This window comes from Hemibagrus wyckioides, linkage group LG26, assembly GCF_019097595.1.
Source record: "Hemibagrus wyckioides isolate EC202008001 linkage group LG26, SWU_Hwy_1.0, whole genome shotgun sequence".
Classification (NCBI taxonomy): Eukaryota; Metazoa; Chordata; class Actinopteri; order Siluriformes; family Bagridae; genus Hemibagrus; species Hemibagrus wyckioides.
The window spans coordinates 10402905-10423416 of record NC_080735.1 but is presented as its reverse complement, the minus strand read 5'-3'; the positions used below and the strand labels follow the sequence as shown (position 1 = coordinate 10423416).

General features: G+C 39.9%; 1 protein-coding gene and 1 non-coding gene across 2 annotated transcripts; both read left to right on the top strand.

Moving 5' to 3' along the window:
* Positions 1–3802: 3802 nt before the first annotated feature.
* On the top strand, positions 3803–3959 carry LOC131347283 (U1 spliceosomal RNA). Its single transcript, XR_009203743.1, has one exon. It is a non-coding gene; the product is annotated as a U1 spliceosomal RNA (small nuclear RNA).
* A 6139-nt stretch (positions 3960–10098) lies between these two features.
* On the top strand, positions 10099–13468 carry LOC131346584 (helix-loop-helix protein 2-like). The gene is made up of 2 exons (XM_058380077.1): positions 10099–10711; positions 11948–13468. The coding sequence occupies exon 2, from the start codon at positions 12012–12014 to the stop codon at positions 12381–12383; it is 372 nt and encodes a 123-aa protein (XP_058236060.1). The 5' UTR covers positions 10099–10711; positions 11948–12011; the 3' UTR covers positions 12384–13468.
* Positions 13469–20512: the final 7044 nt, after the last annotated feature.

Below are 20512 nucleotides of genomic sequence, written 5' to 3'. Positions count from 1 at the left end.
AGAGGGTTTTTCCTCGCCACAGTCGCCTCAGGCTTGCTCACTAGGGATGACTTTGTCTAACATCTAGGACTTTTGCACTATGTTTCTTATGTCCTGTAAAGCTGCTTTGAGGCAATGTCCATTTTTAAAAGCGCTATACAAATAAACTTGAATTGAATTGAATTGAATTGAATTGAATTGAATTGAATTGAATTGAATTGAATTAATCTGTATAGTTGAATACTCAATTGGAGTACCATTTGTGTCTCACATTTACAAATATACATGTAAAGTTAAAAGATATTTGAAACATATAAGTAAGGCCTATGTTCAAGCTTCAGTCAAATAGCTTAAAACATATTTAGAAATCCTGTAGGAGTTATTTTATGAGCCCAAGCCTTCTCTAGCTACCTTGAAATATAACCAGTAAAATCTTTTTGGGTTAAGTGTGAATCTGCTTGACATCCCAAGGTTCATGAAATTCATGAAAAACAAACATTTAAGCTCCACAGAAATCCTGACCGATAATCATGATCAGCCCTATGAGATATGACGAAAGTCACATGTTCAACAGAAAGCTGCATCATCTCACCTTTCTGAAGATCATGGGATATTTATGTTTTTTCCCTCACGTTGAATGAGTGTGAGTTGACAGATGATGTTCATGTTAAAAGTACAACCCTGTTATGCAAATTATATTTTAAAGCATTTTTAATAGTTGCAACGCCTAAATGGTCCCCCAGTCATCAGATTGACTGTGCAATTGTCTAAAAAAATATTTTTAGAGTGTATATATATATATATATATATATATATATATATATATATGTATATATGACACAGCTTTTTGTGTGATCTACTATAAGGCTCAGTAAGTTTCAAGGATATAAATGTCTACCTCTGTACATCACCACACTGACGGCACTAACATAGTAGCGAAGCAGCTCCAAAGCCAGTAATAAACAACAGGGAATAAACAAACAAACAGGAGATTATGCTCGGATAACGTAATTGGTAGTGCTAAAGAGGTGCGATTACGCAAAATGGTGTGAAGGAAATCAAATAGAGAGAAAGAAGAGATGAGGATAAAAGGAAGGCGAGCGCAAAATGTTATTAGGGGAAAAACAGATGGCCGAATTCAGCAGACCCTGGGGAATACAGGGGACAACTCGCCACACCTACGGTTATGAGCGCCAAGTAGGGTTTTAATAAGTGTGTGTGTGTGTGATTGCATGTGTGTGTGGCCAAATGCACTTTTAGAAAGTAAATCAGAGCTGCATGAGTGATGTCCTAAAAGAGAGAAGTCTCTGCTGAATGATGAGCATCTCGCATATGCAACATAATACACTCACACACTCACAACTCACGCACTCACACACACACACTCACTCACACACATGCGCACATACTCAGATGACAGGCAGAGAGTGTAAATGAAGGATTTGGGGTTCCATCCCGTTACATTATGCAGCAGATGGCGTACAGGCCGAGCCAGGCCGGGGCAGTCCCAGGGGTAACACACGCTGGAGGGGGAGGGGAGAGGGGAGAGGGGACAAAGCTGCCCTCCTGCCCTTCTCTTCTCTTCTCCTCTCTTCTCTTCTCATCTCGTCTCTCATCTTCTCCTCTTCACTCCTCCCTGCTCTTCTCACACCTCTCCATTTCTGATTTCCTTTTGTCACGCTCCTGTCTGTGGCACAGCATCCTTCACTATCTTCCTCACTGCTCCTTACCTTCATTGCTTCTCTATTCTTTTCTCTATGCCTCTCCTCGCAATTCTGCCCTGTTCTGCTCAGATAACCTTCACTTTAACCTTCCCTATAGCTTTTCCTTTTCACTTTTGGCTTTTTCTCCACTCAAGTGAAGCTGCACCTGAGGACCACTGCAGAAGATTGTGAAGCTGAAGGACCAGAGAACACATAAGTGTGTGTGTGTGTGTGTGGATGTGGGTGGATAAACTGTGGCTTTAAAAAAGTCGGATGACAGAAACAGACTTGGGTATGCATACAGTGTGGGAGAGAGAGAGAGAGAGAGAGAGAGCGAGAGAGAGAGAGAGAGAGAGAGAGAGAGATAATTACAGTCATCAGCAGCATGGTTCTGGTTGTTGGTTTTAGAGTTATGCTGATTAGCGTCGTTATGTTTATGATCACTTTTGCTGTGCAGGTTCATTAGTTTAGTGCTGCTCATTACAGGCCACTGCTGTACCTGAAACAAGGGCACACAACAAACACTGAGTTACACCTATTGCTCAATCACTGCCTATATGATAATAAAGTATCTGCTGACATTTAGAAACCAGTAATCACCATACCATGCACAGATATGGGCCTAGTCTCATTTTCTCTAGTCACTGGAAGCTTTCAGACTAATAATAAAATAATTACGTTACAGTTATTCGCAATTACATCTCTCTAATCTTAATCAAGGTCTCATCTAGCATCCCACAGAACCCTATAACAATGGCTTCACTTTCAGAAATGGTTTCCATTCGAAACTTTTTAGGAGGCTAGAATCCTTCGTTGAAAAAAGCGTATGATTTTTAACTATTCAAAAGCCTTAATTTACATAGAATATTTTGTTGTCATAAGCTAGTCTTTTAAGATTATTTCTTGTCACACTGTACGATATGATCCTGAAACAATCTTGGCCGAATTCTCTAACACACTATGCAATAACGTGTATTCTACTGTCAGCTCGTACGATAAAGTTTCTCAGACGATAGGCCTACGATGAAAGAAATCTTCTGCTTACATTGTCGCAAAGTTCTTTTAAAGCAAGCATAAGGAATTAAGGATATTTTTCTGTTCATGATCATGTGCTAGCATATCAGCTAGCGTATTTCTAGCTGGTCTCAAGTTGTGCACCATCCTGTGCCATCATCTAATAGTAGCTTGTAAAGTCACTTAATCGATTGAAGATCTTAATTTACAACCAAGAAATTCCATTATGAGGTGCGATTTTTGTGTGCGACATTAAAATTTCCCCAAAATTGTTCACTATATAGTAGCTAATTGTAATAGCAGTGGAATGAACAAATATATATATATACTAGTTGTAATTCATTCAAATTCTGCCTGAACTTCTAGCATTTGATTTTATTTTGTATTTGCACTGATCTTTTTTTTAACTAAACTGAATGTCTTAAATTGCCCCTTGGGGATAAATAAGGTTTTTTGAATGGAATGGAATGGAATGGAATGGAATGGAATGGAATTGAATTGAATTGAAATGGTGAAGGTAGTTAATGATTGTCAACTATCACACCCAACCAAAAAATCTACAGATGGATAAATGAGGATAAATTAGGTTTTGCTCATTTTAATATTAAAAAATCACAACAAAAAATAACATTCTAAATATATTATTTGTCTTGCCGCATATCACACTGTTTATCTTCTATTAGCAACTATACTAAAGAAAAAAAAATCACTAATATTTCTAATATTCCTTAGCGTCACCTGTGAGTTTCACTCAAATGTTGATAACCACACAGTTTTCGATGTTTTATCACACAGAGCCCATTAAGAAAGTGAAAATGGTGCCTTCCAATAGACCAAATGTTACCTTGAAACAATGAAGGAATTAAACATGCTGGTGTGTTGAGTTTACAGGAAATAACCAATGAGAGATGAGTGGTGTATTATCTTATAACAAAATATTCTGAAGTGTTTATTACACCACAATTTGATGAAGCTAAGATATCTTCATCTCATCTTGTTACCAAGAAACTACAAAACCTTCCTATGTCAGAAAACCTAATATTTCAGCTTTACCTCTGACTGCTACAAACTGACACTGGAGACTCCTTCCATATACACTTCCATAGATACTTACTTGGTAGGGGAGATACCATGATCAAGTTCACCCAGGGTGAGGCTCACCCATTGCACTCCAGTTGTGCTGAACACTGAGAATTCCCCAAATGTGGAAATCTTGATTGTCTAATTTCTGGTAGTCGGGGACTGTGTTCACATTCTCCCCTGATTTTGTGGGCGGTGGTAGCTCAAGTGGTTAAGGCTCTGCATTGTTGGTCAGAAGCTCGAGGTTCAAGCCCCAGCACCGCCAAGCTGCCACTGTAGCCCCTGACCCACCCTGCTCCAGGGGTGCTGTATCATGGCTCACCGTGCACTCTTACCCCAACCCCCAAGGATGGGATATGTGAAGAAGGTATTTCACTGTGCAGTGATGTATATGTGACAAATAAAAACAGCTTAACATGTATGTTAAATAAACATCTCCTTACATATCAATAATTGCATATGATTTTCAGATTAGTTTATGTAAAGCATCTACACTCCCTATGTAAGTCCCTGTGCGAGTTGTTACTATAGAAACAATAATAGATTTGAATGAATGGATCAATAGTAACCTGTGCTTTGGCTCGCAGCCAAACTACTGTCAGAGGTGCTGTTATGGAAAATGAATCATGATGTTCTGACCAATCAGAATGAAGCGCAGCCGAATAACATAATTGAATGTAATGAATTGCTTAGGCTCAAAATTGCAGGGAAACATTAAATGAATCATGTGGGCACCTCGTTATCCCCTTTACAGACTTAATTTCTATAACCTTTTTCTAAGCAACACAGTTGGATGATTATATAGCTCCATCGTTCTAATGCCGAATCAGCCCGAGCTACATTGCTCACATGAAGGCACATTCGAGTTTATGTCATGTTTTTGTGCCACTGCTTATCAGACTGGAGTGAAGTATCTCCTGAGGCTCCTCCAGAACAGAGCTGTCTGCTGTTACAATCCCCATGTTCTCACAGTGTTAATAACACCTCCTGCTTCACCATACACTACCATAACACAAAAGGCCTCCAAACATCCTGTTTCATGTGAATGTGTACTTTTCGCATGTGTTAAAGTAAAAGACCAAGCTTTTGATTATTTCTAATTTGAATCCCACAGATTGGCACACTTCCCTACACACAACCTCCAAGTTATGTGATTTCAGGTTTGTCCTGTTTGGCTTGTATGGTACCTCATTGCCCATTCTATCCCTTGCCATTTTATTTGCAGCAACGGACATATCAAATCTGAACAGAGCAACCAATGCCAGTGCCATGCAGCCATCCGGTTTGCAGTCAAACAGGCAGTTTGAGTGCCAAGAGGCTGGTTGGATTCTTGTAATTCAGGAGCTAATGAATGAGCCAATGCACAAACAAGTTCATTAAAGCAGAGACACTCAAGTCCAAGTCCACCCAAAATGGCCTCCCCCACTCCATATACTACCATGTGGTCACCCTGGATGCTCGTCCCAGCACCAGGGTGGATGCCAAGGGAGCTGTGAGGGGTCAAATTGCACACACACACACACACACACACACACACATCACACACACACACATCACACACACACACCCTTGTGGTTCTACTGGGGCATTGTGGAGTCCTGGCATGGTTGTCAGTCTAATGAACCCATCAGCCAGCTGGAGGAGCAAAAGAGGAACGATTTAAAGAGCCGAGCAAAACCAGGCCTCACTGCCATACAAACACAGGCCAAGAGGTGGTAGAGGAGGGAGTGAGGGAGCTAGTGCGAGAGAATGGGTGAGGCTGGGTTAGATGTGAAGAGTTAAATGAAGAGAAGCAGCGTGAACAGTGACCCAGGGTTAGGTGGAAAATAGTTAAGAGGTTTGAGTGTGCCAAGACTCAGCCCTCTTAAAAGGACTGATTGAAAGGCTATAGAAATTGAACAAAAGGTTGAGTGAGGGTTATTGGTATCGGGTGGCTAGAATGAAATGGATTAATGATAGACAGAAGCACTGGACTGAGACATAAGTAGGAGTAAAAGTGGGAAAGGAGCAGACAATTCTACTGGCAGAAGCATTAGCGAGCAAAGAAGAAGGGAGATCAGGCGTTGTTGCACCCAGATGCTCGAGACATCTGCACATACCTGAATCACTAGCTAGCTAATGGGGCTTCTTCTCACCTGACTCTGTTACCTGCCCAGCTGATGTTTAACATCTTTGTCTGTCTGCTTGTCTCACCCTATGCTTTGTTGGCGTGGTTCCCTCTATACAAGCCAAAAAATCAGCAGTAGCATCTGGATCCAATGCAATTTCACTATAAAATAGCCCTATGCTTTGATGACTATCTGTCATTAGTTCTTCATCATACATCAATGGATGTTCCAGTCAGTGTTGCGGTACAATATTTATCTTCAGTAACTGCTTAAAGCTAGTCAGGGATTTGGAGCGTGTCCCAGGAACATTGGGCAAAAATCACAAATACACCTTGCGTAAGATGCCAGTCCAGTGTTCTCTGTCATTATGGCTTTTTGAAATTCCCAAGCTTTTACAACTGATATTCATTCTCATCCATATAGTCTTCCTTCTGCCAAAACAATTGGTTTTTGCCTTCCTAATAGAGTGGGAAGGTAGTACATTAGGCTTATTCATTAGTTCTTTATCCTGGTAAGGTCACAATGGATCTGCAAGCTTTTCTTGGGAGAGCTAGGATGTCCCACCATGCTATCACAGCACCTCATGCACATACACATTCACCAATATCATGTCACCAATCCATCTACCACCATACAGAAACAGGGAGAAGATGCAACATGCTAATAACCTTAACTCAGGATCAAATCCATAACCCAAGAGCTGTGAGTGTTCAGGTAATAATCAGAGCTGAATAATATGTATATATATGACGGTCCCATTGAGACGATTGTACGACTCCAACAAACAAGGTTAAAGACAAGTTAACCATTCTAACTGTTTATAAAATTGAGTTATTAATACAGTTTATAGAAGTTTTATTTGGTCCCATACATTGATGACTACAAAATACTCCTCACGCAAGCGACTCATGAGGTAACATCTGGCGTGTTAAGGTTCTCCATCATGAATAAATATGGCAATATAGAATAAACCACTTATCCAGCTATTATAAACATTATTACACAAACATTTAACAACCACACCAATAATATTGCTCAAAAGGCTAAGCTGTTGGACAAAAATGAGATAACGTAATAAGCAGATTTGTTTTACTGAGCCACAGCAAATCACTGACAATCGCAATATGCCTCTTTATATATGCCTCCATGTGCGAGTGTGTGCACGTCTGGCTGCATGTATGTACTTGTGCATGAGGGAGGGGGATCCCTGCTGGGACTACAGATGGTGCAGAAGGCTCGGTGATGGCCACATTTTCACTTGGGACCGCCGGCCCCCTGCTCGCTCTCCCACACCTCCTGTTCACTACTGGCCAGCTCCAGTGTCATTGTGGAAGCCTCCTGCCACACACATACACACACTGCCAAAAGCAATGAACAGAAACGGCAAAGGTGCCAAGTTGTAACACAAATACAAAACAGTGTTTAATAGCTTGAGGTAGAAATAAAAGTGTGATATGTACTCTGGAGTACATCTCGGACTGGGTGCAAACTCATTGACAAGTCTTGAATCCAACTATGGAGTGTGAAGATCCAAACCGAGAGCTTGGACACATCCCCAAAGGTTGACACTACATTATCACTCAGTTTTCAATTATTCACTCCCAACAGATGTGTAAACAAGCCCCTGTTCTGCAGATCCCTCAATACTTTAGTGTATAGCACTGTGCCTAAGTTTTTAAAGCAAATTAGGATAAAAGGTCTGCCTTACTCAGTCCGGTCAGCTTCCTAGCCTACATGTACTCATCCCTTAATCCCTTCTTCCTTTGTGCTCAGAGGAACCGGTAAGTGAGACAGGAGGCAGGTAAAACACAAGAGAATCCATGAGGACACTTCTAAGAGTTTGGAGGAGTTTGAACAAGTCTTGTTTGCAACACATCAGGTTCATTATGGATTTGCATGGTTACAGACAAGTGTGTTGATCTCAAGGAGTTTTGGCTCCACCGGTAGTGTTTGGGACAGGAAGTAAATAGGGGAAAAGCCAACATTGGTAACATTAATTGAAAGCATGGGTCAGTATTCTCGTTGTGACCTTTGATCAAGGTGCGAGTGATGTCCTTGTTGCGCCTTGGTTTCTGGGCTATAATTGCCACAGTCAGAAACAAGCCATCTGGAGTTGGAGTCTCAGGATAGGTGGTTTCTGCTTGGCCCTACTGACACTACACAATTAGAGTGACCCCATGTGTGCTCCCTGTCAGTGTAGCATTCTTCCTCTCTTCTGACAGGTCTCCAATACCACCACCAACAGACACACACGCATACATTCTTGGCATCCCCCACAAAGTCTCTCCATGTCACATCTTTCTTGACTTAGGGCTGAAGGCGACTTGTCCATCAATCACCGGCTCCCTCCATCCTTTTCATCCGTCTGTCCACCCCTCTGATGCGCCCCCATCAGCCCTCCGGCTTAAACCTCTCCACTCTCCCCGATTCTCTCCACTGCAAAGACGCCTTTACTAACCCTCGCCCCGGACAAATACACACACCAACACACATAGAGACAGACACTCCCCATGCAGTGGCTCTGGGCCACAATACCTCAGTGGAGCCTCCTTCATCGTTTTAATCAGCTCGTTAGGCACGGTCGGTCGCCACGACACACTCCCTGACCACCACCACCACCGGCACATGAATACACTTGCACAGCCATGACCTAGACCTACTGCTCTCCCTGGGTGGGATATGCAGCAGGGGCAGGGTAACACCAGGGTCACGATACAGATCCAACTAATGCCAGGCTGCTGCTTGGATGCCAAGCATACACAAGAATCACTGATGCAGTGATGTGGAAAGATTTGAGCAGGAAAAGTACAGGAGAAGTACATTTAAGTCTCTTGGTGCTGTGGTTGAATATTTAGGTTATAGAAAGAAACATATTGTTTGAAATCTTTCAAGAAAACACTTTTCTTACACAAATATATATATATATATATATATATATATATATATATATATATATATATATATATATATATATATATTTTACAGCCCATGCTTTAATCTGGTATTATTGTGAGAAAAGATATCAAAAGTTATACAGGGACTGAAGTCCACCAACAACCTCAAGCATCAGTTTGAACTAAAGGCAACATTCAATTTCATTTTTCCGTTATGTCTCATCTCATTTAACCCATTTATCCTTGCAGTAACTAGGTATTTTCCCTAGAAAATACTATTGATTTGATCGCTTTTAATCGCTTTTAAATCCATACTTTGCAAGGTTAGGTACCAAACTTTATTCCCACCTAAACTTAGTGTCCATGAAGCACTTTGTTCTGTATAATTTATCAATACCAAAATTAAAAAATCATCAAGAAATAGAGTTTTGAAATGATTGATGAAGTACAGACTATCATTTTAAACATTATTCTTTAACACCTAGGCTCAGATTTAATTCATTAAATATAGTTTAACAATATCCAAACCACATGCCATACATTTTAATCTATCAATCTGTTGTGAATAATTGTAAATGTTTGCCAATAATAATAAAGCTGTTATTAACATGTAGATAACATTAAACTGAGTTAAACTCTAGTCAACACATCCTCCCAAAACATCTTATTCATCCCATGCACTTTTTTTTAACACAATTTAAGCTATACATGTCTTTATGTCTTTGCCCTCAAGGACAGACCTTTCATTCCGAAGTATTTTTCACCTGGAAATGTGGACCAGGTGTAGTTATATACCACGAGCTTTAATGGTAGAGTGCATGCAACTTTTTAGGTTAAATAAACCATTGTATGAAAGTTACCAAAGATGCATGCTGGATGTTTTCACTATAGTTTAGTAGTGATAATATACGTTTAGCTGATGTTTAGCAATAAGAAGAATATGATGTTCAAAGAAGAGAGAGAATGATGATTAAAGTTATCTTGCATCCTGTTTGTGACAAATATTTACCCTGCATGGACTTTGGACTTTTACAGTTCTTCTCAATCAATTAAGATCAACAGATATTTTTTTTCCAGATATGATACAAGATTTTTATTTATTTATTTATTTTGCTTCACGCTCAGCATCCTTGCCTATGGACCCTTCGGGGGGGGGGGGTGAGAGGGATAGAGGGGTAAGAGGGAGAGAGAGATGGAAAGATGGAGAGATGGAGAGAGGGAGGGGGTGGAGAAGTGAGGGAGGTGTGGTGGAAGAAGGGGCGGTGTTAGACAATACCGCCCCACAAATATATTCCATCTCCCCGTCAATCGGGACAGCGTTTCACTAGGAAGTAGTATTTTTTTATTCCGCTCTTCTACACACGTCTCTATCTCTATTTTGTATTTTTGTTTTTTTTTGCAGAAGCGGACCCGACCTCGCACTGCTTAAATAGCCTAGAAAGGAAGCGAATATTCAGCTGAAATGATTTTCCATTCGAGGATTGTTTACTCTGTTGGCATTTGGTGCTTGTGATCGCCATCTCGTCCAGGAGATAAGGCATTTCTGCACTTTCCCCATCATCTTATCGCCACTGCCATCTCTATTGTCTGAAGCCGGGGGGTCACGAGACGTCACGAGACGTGTTTTATTTTTTTTTATTTTTTTCCAATCTATTCCAAAGTCGATTATTTCGGAAAAAAACAATCTGCTCGACTAATATACACTAATCTAGCCGGTATATATACAGATTAAAGATAGTTTTGCGGCTCTAGCAGCTGATTTGTGTCAGACTCTATCAGGCTCGTGAGTAAACGAAGTGATGTGCAAAGAAGATGTTGCATGAAAAAAGCCAAGGAAAGACACACGAGTAGAGGAAAGAGTTGGAGTGAGGACTTCAAGGCCATCAGGAGTTTTGTTTTTTGGGGTTTTTTTGGGACCTGTCAGCATATTACGGTTGGTTGAACAAGAGTTATGTTTTCAGCAAAAAATATGATATATTTCTGTAAATATTTCGTCTATAAAAATTTTCTAGATCTTTTAGATGTGCAATCTTTATATTAAAAAAAAAAGCATTAAACAAATCCTTTAGACAGGTCTTGTTAAAAGAGCAAAATTAAATAAAAAAAATGCAAAAAAATAATAATAATCATAAATAATAAAAGAAAAACTGCTCTATAAAACGATTTTTTTTAATGAAAATTCATTTTGTGCACCACATTTACAATTTAGAACAACATGCATATCACAGATATAGATATGGTTATGAACACGGTTTGTTCGTGAGGAACATTGATGCTGATCGAAACTCGAAGTTCCTACAACAGATGTTAACCTTTTGAACCTCTTTATTATTCCGGTTCCGTTTTGTCCTGTCACGCAGCACGCGCCAAGTGTTATAGCGTGACAGATGGATGATTTTAATTACGGAATAAGACTGCAAAATTATCATATTTGCAATGATTTCGTTTAGTCCTGAACAATACCTATATGCATAAATATGCATGCATTAAAATAAAAATGGAGTTTCTATGGAAACTTTTATGATCTGAGGGGGATAAAAGGACACTGATATATATATGTGATATATATATATATATATATATATATATCAAATAAAACTTTAAAAGAAAGACAATTTTATGTGCATTAGATAGTTATTTTCTTTAGAATGGAGCTGATTGAAATGTTTAAGATGCGTGCGCTATTTCTTTTGACTTTGATTTGAGTTGTCGGTGTTTGTTAGGATTTTCTATATGACATTTAGATTCCCGTCATTACAGATTGCAATAACAAAAAAATGACTTAAGATTTAGTCAGGGGGGAAAAAAAACATAATACACGACTTTTCTGTTATTTTTCCAAGGGGTTATTCTGTAAAAGCATGCAACAGATTCCTTATCATAAGAGAGTTTTGGAGAAAGCTGCGAACTCTTAAACAATTCAATCGTAATTTTTGTGCACTTCTTTAAATGAAGTGTAAAAAAAATATATAGAGTGAATGTTTTATTCAAAAAGATGTGCAACAAGTATTGTAGACTATTTCTGTGAATGGAAAAAAAAGTTCATATGTATATACAAGCAACACAAGGGTGCCTTAATATCTATGAGTTTTGTGCATGACGTAGATATTAAGACACGTTAACAAACTACTTCTAATTATTATCTAATCTTTTGCATTTGTCCTTTCAGGAGCTGTAAAAGTTCAGAACAGCTCACAGAAACAACAACAACAACAAAAAAAAAGGTGGTGAAAATGATGCTGAGCCCAGACCAGACGGATCCCGAGCTGCCATGGAGTCACTCGGACGCCGAAAGTGTGTTAAGTGACATGAAGGCCGGTTGCATGTCCGAGGAGCTGACCACGGACGCCGAGGGGAAATCCAAAGCCCTCGCGCAGCAGCCGCTCACCCGCGAGGAGAAGCGACGGCGCAGGCGCGCCACGGCCAAGTACCGCTCGGCGCACGCGACTCGAGAACGCATCCGCGTCGAGGCGTTCAACGTGGCTTTCGGCGAGCTGAGGAAGCTGCTGCCCACCCTGCCTCCTGACAAGAAGCTCTCCAAGATCGAGATCCTCAGACTGGCTATTTGTTACATCTCCTATCTGAACCACGTACTGGACGTTTAGTCGGGAGAATGGACAAGATTTTGAAAAAATTGAAACAAACAAAAAAAAAATATTGAGATGAAATTTCTTTTGTTGATATAGACTTAGGTAAACTTTACCTGCTTACTCGATAACTAATCGGCCAAGTGTTAGACAGACTTTAGGTGTTTAGGCTGACTACTTTTTTGATGGTTTTGATTTGAACGTAGAGCCGCTTTAATGCCCCCCTTTAAACATATGGTGAGTGCTCCAAGAGTCGTGCACCATTTAAAAACAGACTGCGGTCCCTGCTGTAGGCTAGACGTCCAAATAGAGATGCAATAACGCCGAGAGGGACTTTAAAATCACTTGAATAATCTTACAACAGTGTGGACAAGCAGAGAGAGCAGGCTATTGACCACCAGTTGCACTGAGATTGAACATAAACTAGACTAGCTGCCTCGTGCATCTAACACGTTTCTTTTTATTTATTTATTTATTTATTTTCCAATGAGGGGAAAAAGAAATCAAAACAAAATACATATAAGTGCCACTTAAAATGTATTTATTTATTTATTTATTTGCACTTTTCCCAATTAATTCATTAATTCCCTAATCTGTTTGGTTTCTTTATTATTATTATTATTATTATTATTATTATTATTATTATTATTATTATTATTATTATTATTATTTATTTTTTATTTTATTTTCATATTTTATTTTAATATTGTACAATAATGCTGGGTGTTTGTAATGTAGTCTATCGCGTAAACGACGTTACCTTATGTGTTAGACTGTGACGTTAAAAATTTTCACACACACACGCGCGCGCGCGCGCGCACACACACAAGAAGTTTAAAAAAGAAAAAAGAAAAAGATATGACTGCACTTTTTGGCTGTTTATTTATACTTTATATATTTTGTGATGGAAAAATACATTTCTTAGAGATTAGGCTACTCTGAAAAGAAAAAAAAAATAGATTTTTCCCCCCCTTAGTCTCCAAGTCTCCAATTCTGAAGTAATGGTAAAGTCGTAAGGCTGCTATGTCAGCTTTGAAGGAAAAAAACTAAAATGCAAAAAAATAAAATAAAATAAAAAAATAAACAGTAAAACACGTGTTACTGTAATACATTTTCCAGCAGTAATTCCTCTTATGGTTGATGTGATTATAATGACTTAGTGGGAGTTAAGGACTTCTTGATACGACCAAATATTAGGCTGACATCGCAAGTCTTTTTTATTCTTTGGTGTTTTTCCGTGTCGCAATTTTAAAATGTATGATTTCTGTAGCCCTGCTCATTATAATACAATATGTTTATTTTATAACGGGGGGAAAAACATATCTGCTATCCAAAGAATTCTTGTCTTTTCAGGGTCTTGCCCTTATTGCTTTATGCACATATTTTGTAGTAGAGTTGCTGTGACAGCTGGTTTTTAACAAAGACATTCTTTTCATATTTTACCGGTGGGGTGTTTTTTCGAAATAAAAACAACAATAAGATAAATTGCAAAATGTCTCCTGCCTTTTCGTGTTTTAAAGAAAAAGAGAGAGAGAGAGAGAGAGAGAGAGAGAGAGAGAGAAATCACCCCATGGAGTGTGTGCCATGTGTGTCAGCTGAAACATTTTTTCTGGAGCTCCTTGATCCACAAAATATGTGAGTAAAAATAGCCAAAAATTTGTGGGTCAATTTATTAATTTATTTGTAATTTTATTTTAGTCTCTGGAGAAATCCTTTATCAGCTCTGGTTAATGTTACAGCCTTCTTTAGACTGCTTTCCTGTTTCTTTTCCATAACCTAAAATGCTCACTTCCACAAAACATCAACGTGGAAATGGAAATGGTCCGTCATTGAGATTTAGCTTCGTAGTGTGACTTTATTTTATTATTAATTTTTTTTTACCCTGCAAGTGTTTGCTCCTTGTCTTCCTCCCTCTTGGCTGAAAGGCCATTTCCCCAGAGAGGGGGCAGGTGTTACTCCAGACGAGCCAAGACAACCAAATTACTGGCCGTCTGGCACCTCCCGTGGGAAACACACACACATACACACACACACACACACACACAGTGGAAGATGGAAATTTATGTGTATGAAAGAGTCCTGTATCATCCATCCTGTTAAAAGATTTCTTAAATGTTTCTATGAATTAAAATTGACATTTTAGAAGCTTGGAGAAATTCGGATGCATCGCATCTATATCAACGTCAGGGTTCATCTTCTGATTGATTTTTCTTTTCTTTTGTGAATATGAAAAATGATAAATATTTGATGCAGGTTATGCAACACGGATGTAAACATGGGGAGGTGTGACCCTGAGGGGTGCAGGCTTTAAAGTGACAGCACTTACGGCTCTGAATGGAGAAGTTTGGTGACATATACTGTATGCAGCTTCCAATAAACAGACCTTCAATCTTGTCAATCTTGAAAATGCTTGTTGGGTTAATTTCAATGGGATACTTGACATGTGGAGAAAAATGTGTTATACTCTGGAGAAAATTACACTTACAGGAGAAAGAAAGACACACATAAAGAGTCTTTTGGCTTGTCCTTTCCGGAGCAAAGCTTAAATTAAATTAAGAAATTGGTCCAGAGTTTCTACCTTTCTAAATCTCAACTGTCCAGAAATGCACACTAAGCAGATAATTATGTATATCCTTTTTCCAGGTATAGCTTCAGGACAGTTTGTGGAGCTGGACAGAGGTGTTACAGTGGGAACCTGGTTTGGTCCTGAACTCAGGATACTGTCTGTGTGGAAATTCACAATGTTCTCCATGTATCCTTTTGGGTTTTCTGGTTTCATCCCACTGTCCAAAATCATGCAGGCAGGCAGACTGTTTAAGTTAAATTGCCCATAGTTGTGAATGTCCCATCGGGGCCAAGCTCTCCTGACTTCCTCCCTGAGGTCCTGGGATTGGCTCCGGATCCACCACGGCTCTGACTGGGATAAAACAGTTACTGAAGATGATTGAATGGTTGGAAACCGCTCTCAAAGCATTAATCCAACTTCTTAAGAGTTTAGCGGTGTTAAATTCAGGCCATAACAATACAGACCTGTCTAGAAACAGGTCCCACAGTGCTGAGATGGGTTTGGAGTCACTAAATTAGATGGTTGAAAAGTTTTGTACATATATACACCGATCAGGCATAACATTATGAGCACTGAGAGGTCAAGTGAATAACACTGATGATCTCCTCATCATGGCACCTGTTAGTGGGTGGGATATATTAGGCAACAAGTGAACATTTTGTCCTCAAAGCTGATGTGTTAGAAGCAGGAAAAATGGGCAAGCATAAGGATTTGAGCGAGTTTGACAAGGGCTGAATTGCGATGGCTAAAAGAATGGATCAGAGCATCTCCAAAACTGCAGCTCTTGTGGGGTGTTCCCGGTCTGCAGTGGTCAGTATCTATCAAAAGTGGTCCAAGGAAGGAACAGTGGTGAACCGGAGACAGGGTCATGGGCGGCCAAGGCTCATTGATGCACAGGGGAGTGAAGGCTGGCCCGTGTGATCCGATCCAACAGACAAGCTACTCTTGCTCAAATTGCTGAAGAAGTTAATGCTGGTTCTGATAGAAAGGTGTCAGAATACACAGTGCATGACGGGTCAGGGCTGTTTTGGCAGCAAAAGGGGGACCAACACAATATTAGGCAGGTGGTCATAATGTTATGCCTGGTACAGGTGACAAAGTCTCTCTCTCTCTCTCTCTCTCTCTCTCTCTCTCTTTCTCAGTCTCTCTCTGTACAATATATATATATAGCATACAAAGTGCTTCAGAACACATAAGAGGTGAAATCATCTGAATGACATTAAATTTCCATCAGCAATGAAAGTTTCCAGAAAAGCTGTTTTCAAAGTTCTCACATAAAAAGTTGTTGTATTTATTCCATTGCAGATGAGTCAGATCATCATTACTGTTACATGTATACTGTTGTGTTGCAATAAGAAATTAGTAACAAAATGTTGTCCAGCTTTTCTTGCTGTTTGAATCGATGGCTGATGAAGCAAACATCATTAAGGATCCGTCTGATCTATGTTGGTGGTCTCATGGATAAAGATGGACTAGCACTAGGACTAGGGAATAAACCTGGATTAGGATAAAGGATTAGGATGCGGTTTAAATGAAGCGGTTGTGGTTGAGTTTGGATGTATTGTGCATGCAGCAGTATTGTAGTTATTGCATGTAACACAGTCATATATGAGCAATGAGCAAGAGCCAATATTCGTGTGTAGCTTTCTTTTAATTCTAATAATAATACACTAACACACTAACGCACACTCTCTGATTCACTTAGGCACACATACACAAGGCCACCGGAGAGAATTTAAGAGTGTGTCTCTGGTAATCCAGGGCTTTACATGCTTTTAACAGGGTAGTTATGGGTATGAAACTGAGTGGTTTTAAAGGAGTTAATCACCCATGTGCCACTGCATTTCTTTAACAGCTTTAGCTGTAAACAAGCACAGACTTAGAGTTTCTTTCTAGCTAGATAGTCAGAATCATGGTGTTTTTTGCTTGAATGATCTATTTGAAAGGACACCAGACTGGACAAAGTACTTAAAGAAGTCCACTGGAAAGCAGAAATGTTGACTTTGCCTCTCTCCTTGAGATTTCAACTTCACATTAAAGCTGTTTTAAGGTTTCAAAATCAAACATAATCACTGAGTCGGGGGAGAAGGTGATACAGAATGATATGATGTCCCAAGGTTTCTTTCGGTGAGTTATCCCAACAATGCTGTAATAGTAATTCACAGCCAGCTGTTACAGGGGTTTGAAGTGGCAGGATATTTTTACGCATACGTCAGCTCAGATATGTCAAATGTCATCCCGCACCCATCTTGAGATACACGAGAGGTTCTGAGGAGTGAGATGGTGACAGACAGGCAATCAGAGGAGGGAAAGTGTAAGAGTGTCAGAAGGTAAATAAACCAAACAGGAATGAGAGGGAGAGTCAATATAACACAATAATGAGAGAAAGGGATGAAGGAGTCGAAGCTTTCTTTCTTGCTGAACAAACATTCCTTGTTTTCAAATCTATTGGAAATCAAGTGACTAGTCATTCACTCATTCATCTATCCTCATTGTGCAATTTGTGTTATTAACAAGTTTAGCCAGAGAGCTCATCATAGCCAACATTATGACATGTTTTTGTGTGTTTACTTGAAGATTCGGATCTTGATTTCCTTTGTATTGGATGAGAATATATATATATATATTTATTTATTTATTGTTTTAATTACTATGGCTAACGGCCAATGGGTTTGATTAGCTGCAGAAAAAATGCGGCAGATTAGATCAAGTGTTAAAAAATCCACACGACGGAAGTGACCAGGACTGATAGTTTAGTTTTCTGTGCAATATTTTAGATAGCTTGCTCCAAGTTAGTTGGTTCATTTGCATCTGTAGCTGTTAGATATGTGAACAGTTATCGATGAATATAGGAGCGAGTCTACACAACAGTAGAGCAAGAGGCTTATAAAAAATCTATATGTTTTATTCAGTAATCAAAATGTCTTTGGTCACATTAATGCACACAAACGCACCATTATTATTTATTTCAGCATAATATTTAATATGTGTTTGTGATACAGAACTGAATTCTCTCTGAATGTGTGTTGAAGAACTCAGTGCTAGCATTTTTCTATCAGATCAGGCTGATATTTTAAACTCTTAAAATCCTGTTGCTTTAATTATTAACCAGCATTCTAACCTCTTTTAACTGTTAACCAATTAAAGATAAAGAAATCTCTCCGTAACTCTTCCTTTGTAAGCCGGCACACAAGAGAAGAACGGCTGAAAAGACGCCAAGGTCTAGCCCGAAACAACTTCCAACAACATACAGCATTTTGTCATAGCTCAGTTTTTTTATATATATATATATATATATATATATATATATTGTGTTTTCTTAATGTTGGATGCAAAAAAAATCCCGTAATAAGGAATAATAGACTGTGTAATTAAAATAAAGTGTGTTTACAGCATGAATAATGATTAAGCAATGTCTAAAGTGATATATAACTTCTCATCTGCTGTTGATTACAGTAATCAATCAGCACTCAAACATGTTTCTGCTTTTAACTGGTAATGCTTTCCTCCTCTGCTACCTCATTTGGCCATGTATGGCTAGCCATACATCTATTCCTTCCATTCCTTCTCATCTTCTGTGTGTATTCCAACCCAAAGCTCCTGCCAGCTGTAGCCCTGCTGTGGGCAGTAGCAATCTGCCAGTGTGGCCAACGCGAGTGTGTATGTGTGTGTGAGAAAGAGCCATATTGCACCTCTTTTCACCATGGATTATGTAATGGCAAAGGCCTACAAGTGACCATATGTCAGAAAGTGTACAGACGGACCCACAACCATAATCACCATTGTCTCTTTTTTGGGAGTACGCACTCTGTTCATTCAGGTGGACTTGTGCAAAAACCTGAAATGGGCCAACAGACACATTTCCCCTTTGTTCCTGCGGGGAGCGTCTTGTCTTCTGGCTAGAGGAGAAAACATGACAACAAGCAGCCATATGTCCACAGGTCTGGAAAAAGCATCTCGGTGTAAAGGGGGGGCGAGACGCAGTTCTCCTGTCTGTGCACCTTCATTATAAGTGAGCTCAGTCTTCAATGCCTCTGAACCCCCCCCTCCTTTTCTCTTGCTCTTCATAGCCATCAGAGGTGTGTTGCTTGTAGAGCGCGAGTTCGTACGTGTGTGCGGTGTGTGCCATACAAGCAGCAAGACACAAAGGCAGATCCATGTGTTGAAATGTGGCCCCCGGGATGGACCACATTATGCCTGCCTACTTCACCAGCAGGGACCCAGGCTGGAGCTGGCTCACAGCCCTTTGTCTCCAAACAGATGGAAATAGATTGAGAGGGGTGAGAGGAAGACAGACAGAGAGAGAGAGAGGAGAGAGAGAGAAGAAAGGGAATGTAGAGGGGGAAAAAAAAGAAAGTCAGTCTGTTCTCATTAACTCGCATATTGAGAGAGGCCGGATAGACTCGGCCTTATTCAGGCTCACGCTCAGACCATCTGTACACACTGGACCCATGCATGTATTAACGCTCACACACCAAATACACGCCACGTTAACAATTCAGCGTGGAGTTTTAATTTACTCTCGGCCATTTCCGAAATCTCCTCCACACTCCATGGACTATCAATCTATTATACCTTTTATTTCTGCTAAGCAAGTGGAAAAATAAATGCACCTTGAATGGAGACTCTACATTCAGCATGCAAATGATATATACAGGACGAATCGGTCCACAGGCGAGAATTAACAAGAGATAAATCATGTTTAAAATTCCAAAAGCCAGTGTGGTCTTAGAAAAAAAATGTGATGAACTGTATACTGTGTTCCTTTTTGCCTTCAATGTTGTAGTGTTTGTTTGACGCTTTACTCAAAAACAATGCATGCAATGAATCCTTTTTAAAGCTAAACCATATCCAATTGTTATGGAATTAAAGCTACAAATTGTGAACACTGACAGGTCAGCATGAAGGCTAAAGAAAGGTCAAGTTTCTTTCTCTTCTTTTTTCTTTCGCTTCTTTTGAGAGTGCATGGACATAATCATCAAACAAATTCAGATTGTCATAATAAAGTTTTGATGCTCAAAGCACTTTACACTACTGCTACTCCATGCGCCACTCGTGCCTTCGCAGTTATTTATGGCATGATGGGAGCAATAAATAAAAGTAAACCACACTGCACGTGATTTATCTGCATGAAAGCAATTCTATAACTATTTAGGCGACATTTACAACCAAGAAACGGAGAGCAGTGTAAAAAAAAAGAGCCGTGACCCAGTAATCGGTGCATATGTGTGGCCTCTAATTTCTTCCCACTGCCTCTTAATTGTGCGTGGCCTTTTGTAAACCTGCGATCCCTAAACTCATAAGACTCGTGTCCTCAGGCAGGGAGTCATTCATCTACCGCGCGCGCTGATGAATGCCGTGACGTCAGAGGCGCCGCGTGCGCGCTGAATAGCGGCCATCTGCGCGCGGACAGCGCTCTCTAATAATCAGAGGCGCGCGTGACGCGAACCTGCGGACGCCTTGAATGCGCGCGCGCCCTTTTCCACACATGACATTCACGGTCCCGCGATAATCGATCAGGGCACGTCGACAAGTTAAGAGAGAGAGAGAGAGAGAGAGAGAGAGAGAGAGAGAGAGCATG

Excerpts from the sequence above, each read along its gene's own strand:
- LOC131346584 (XM_058380077.1), top strand. The coding sequence starts at position 12,012 with ATGATGCTGAGCCCAGACCAGACGGATCCCGAGCTGCCATGGAGTCAC.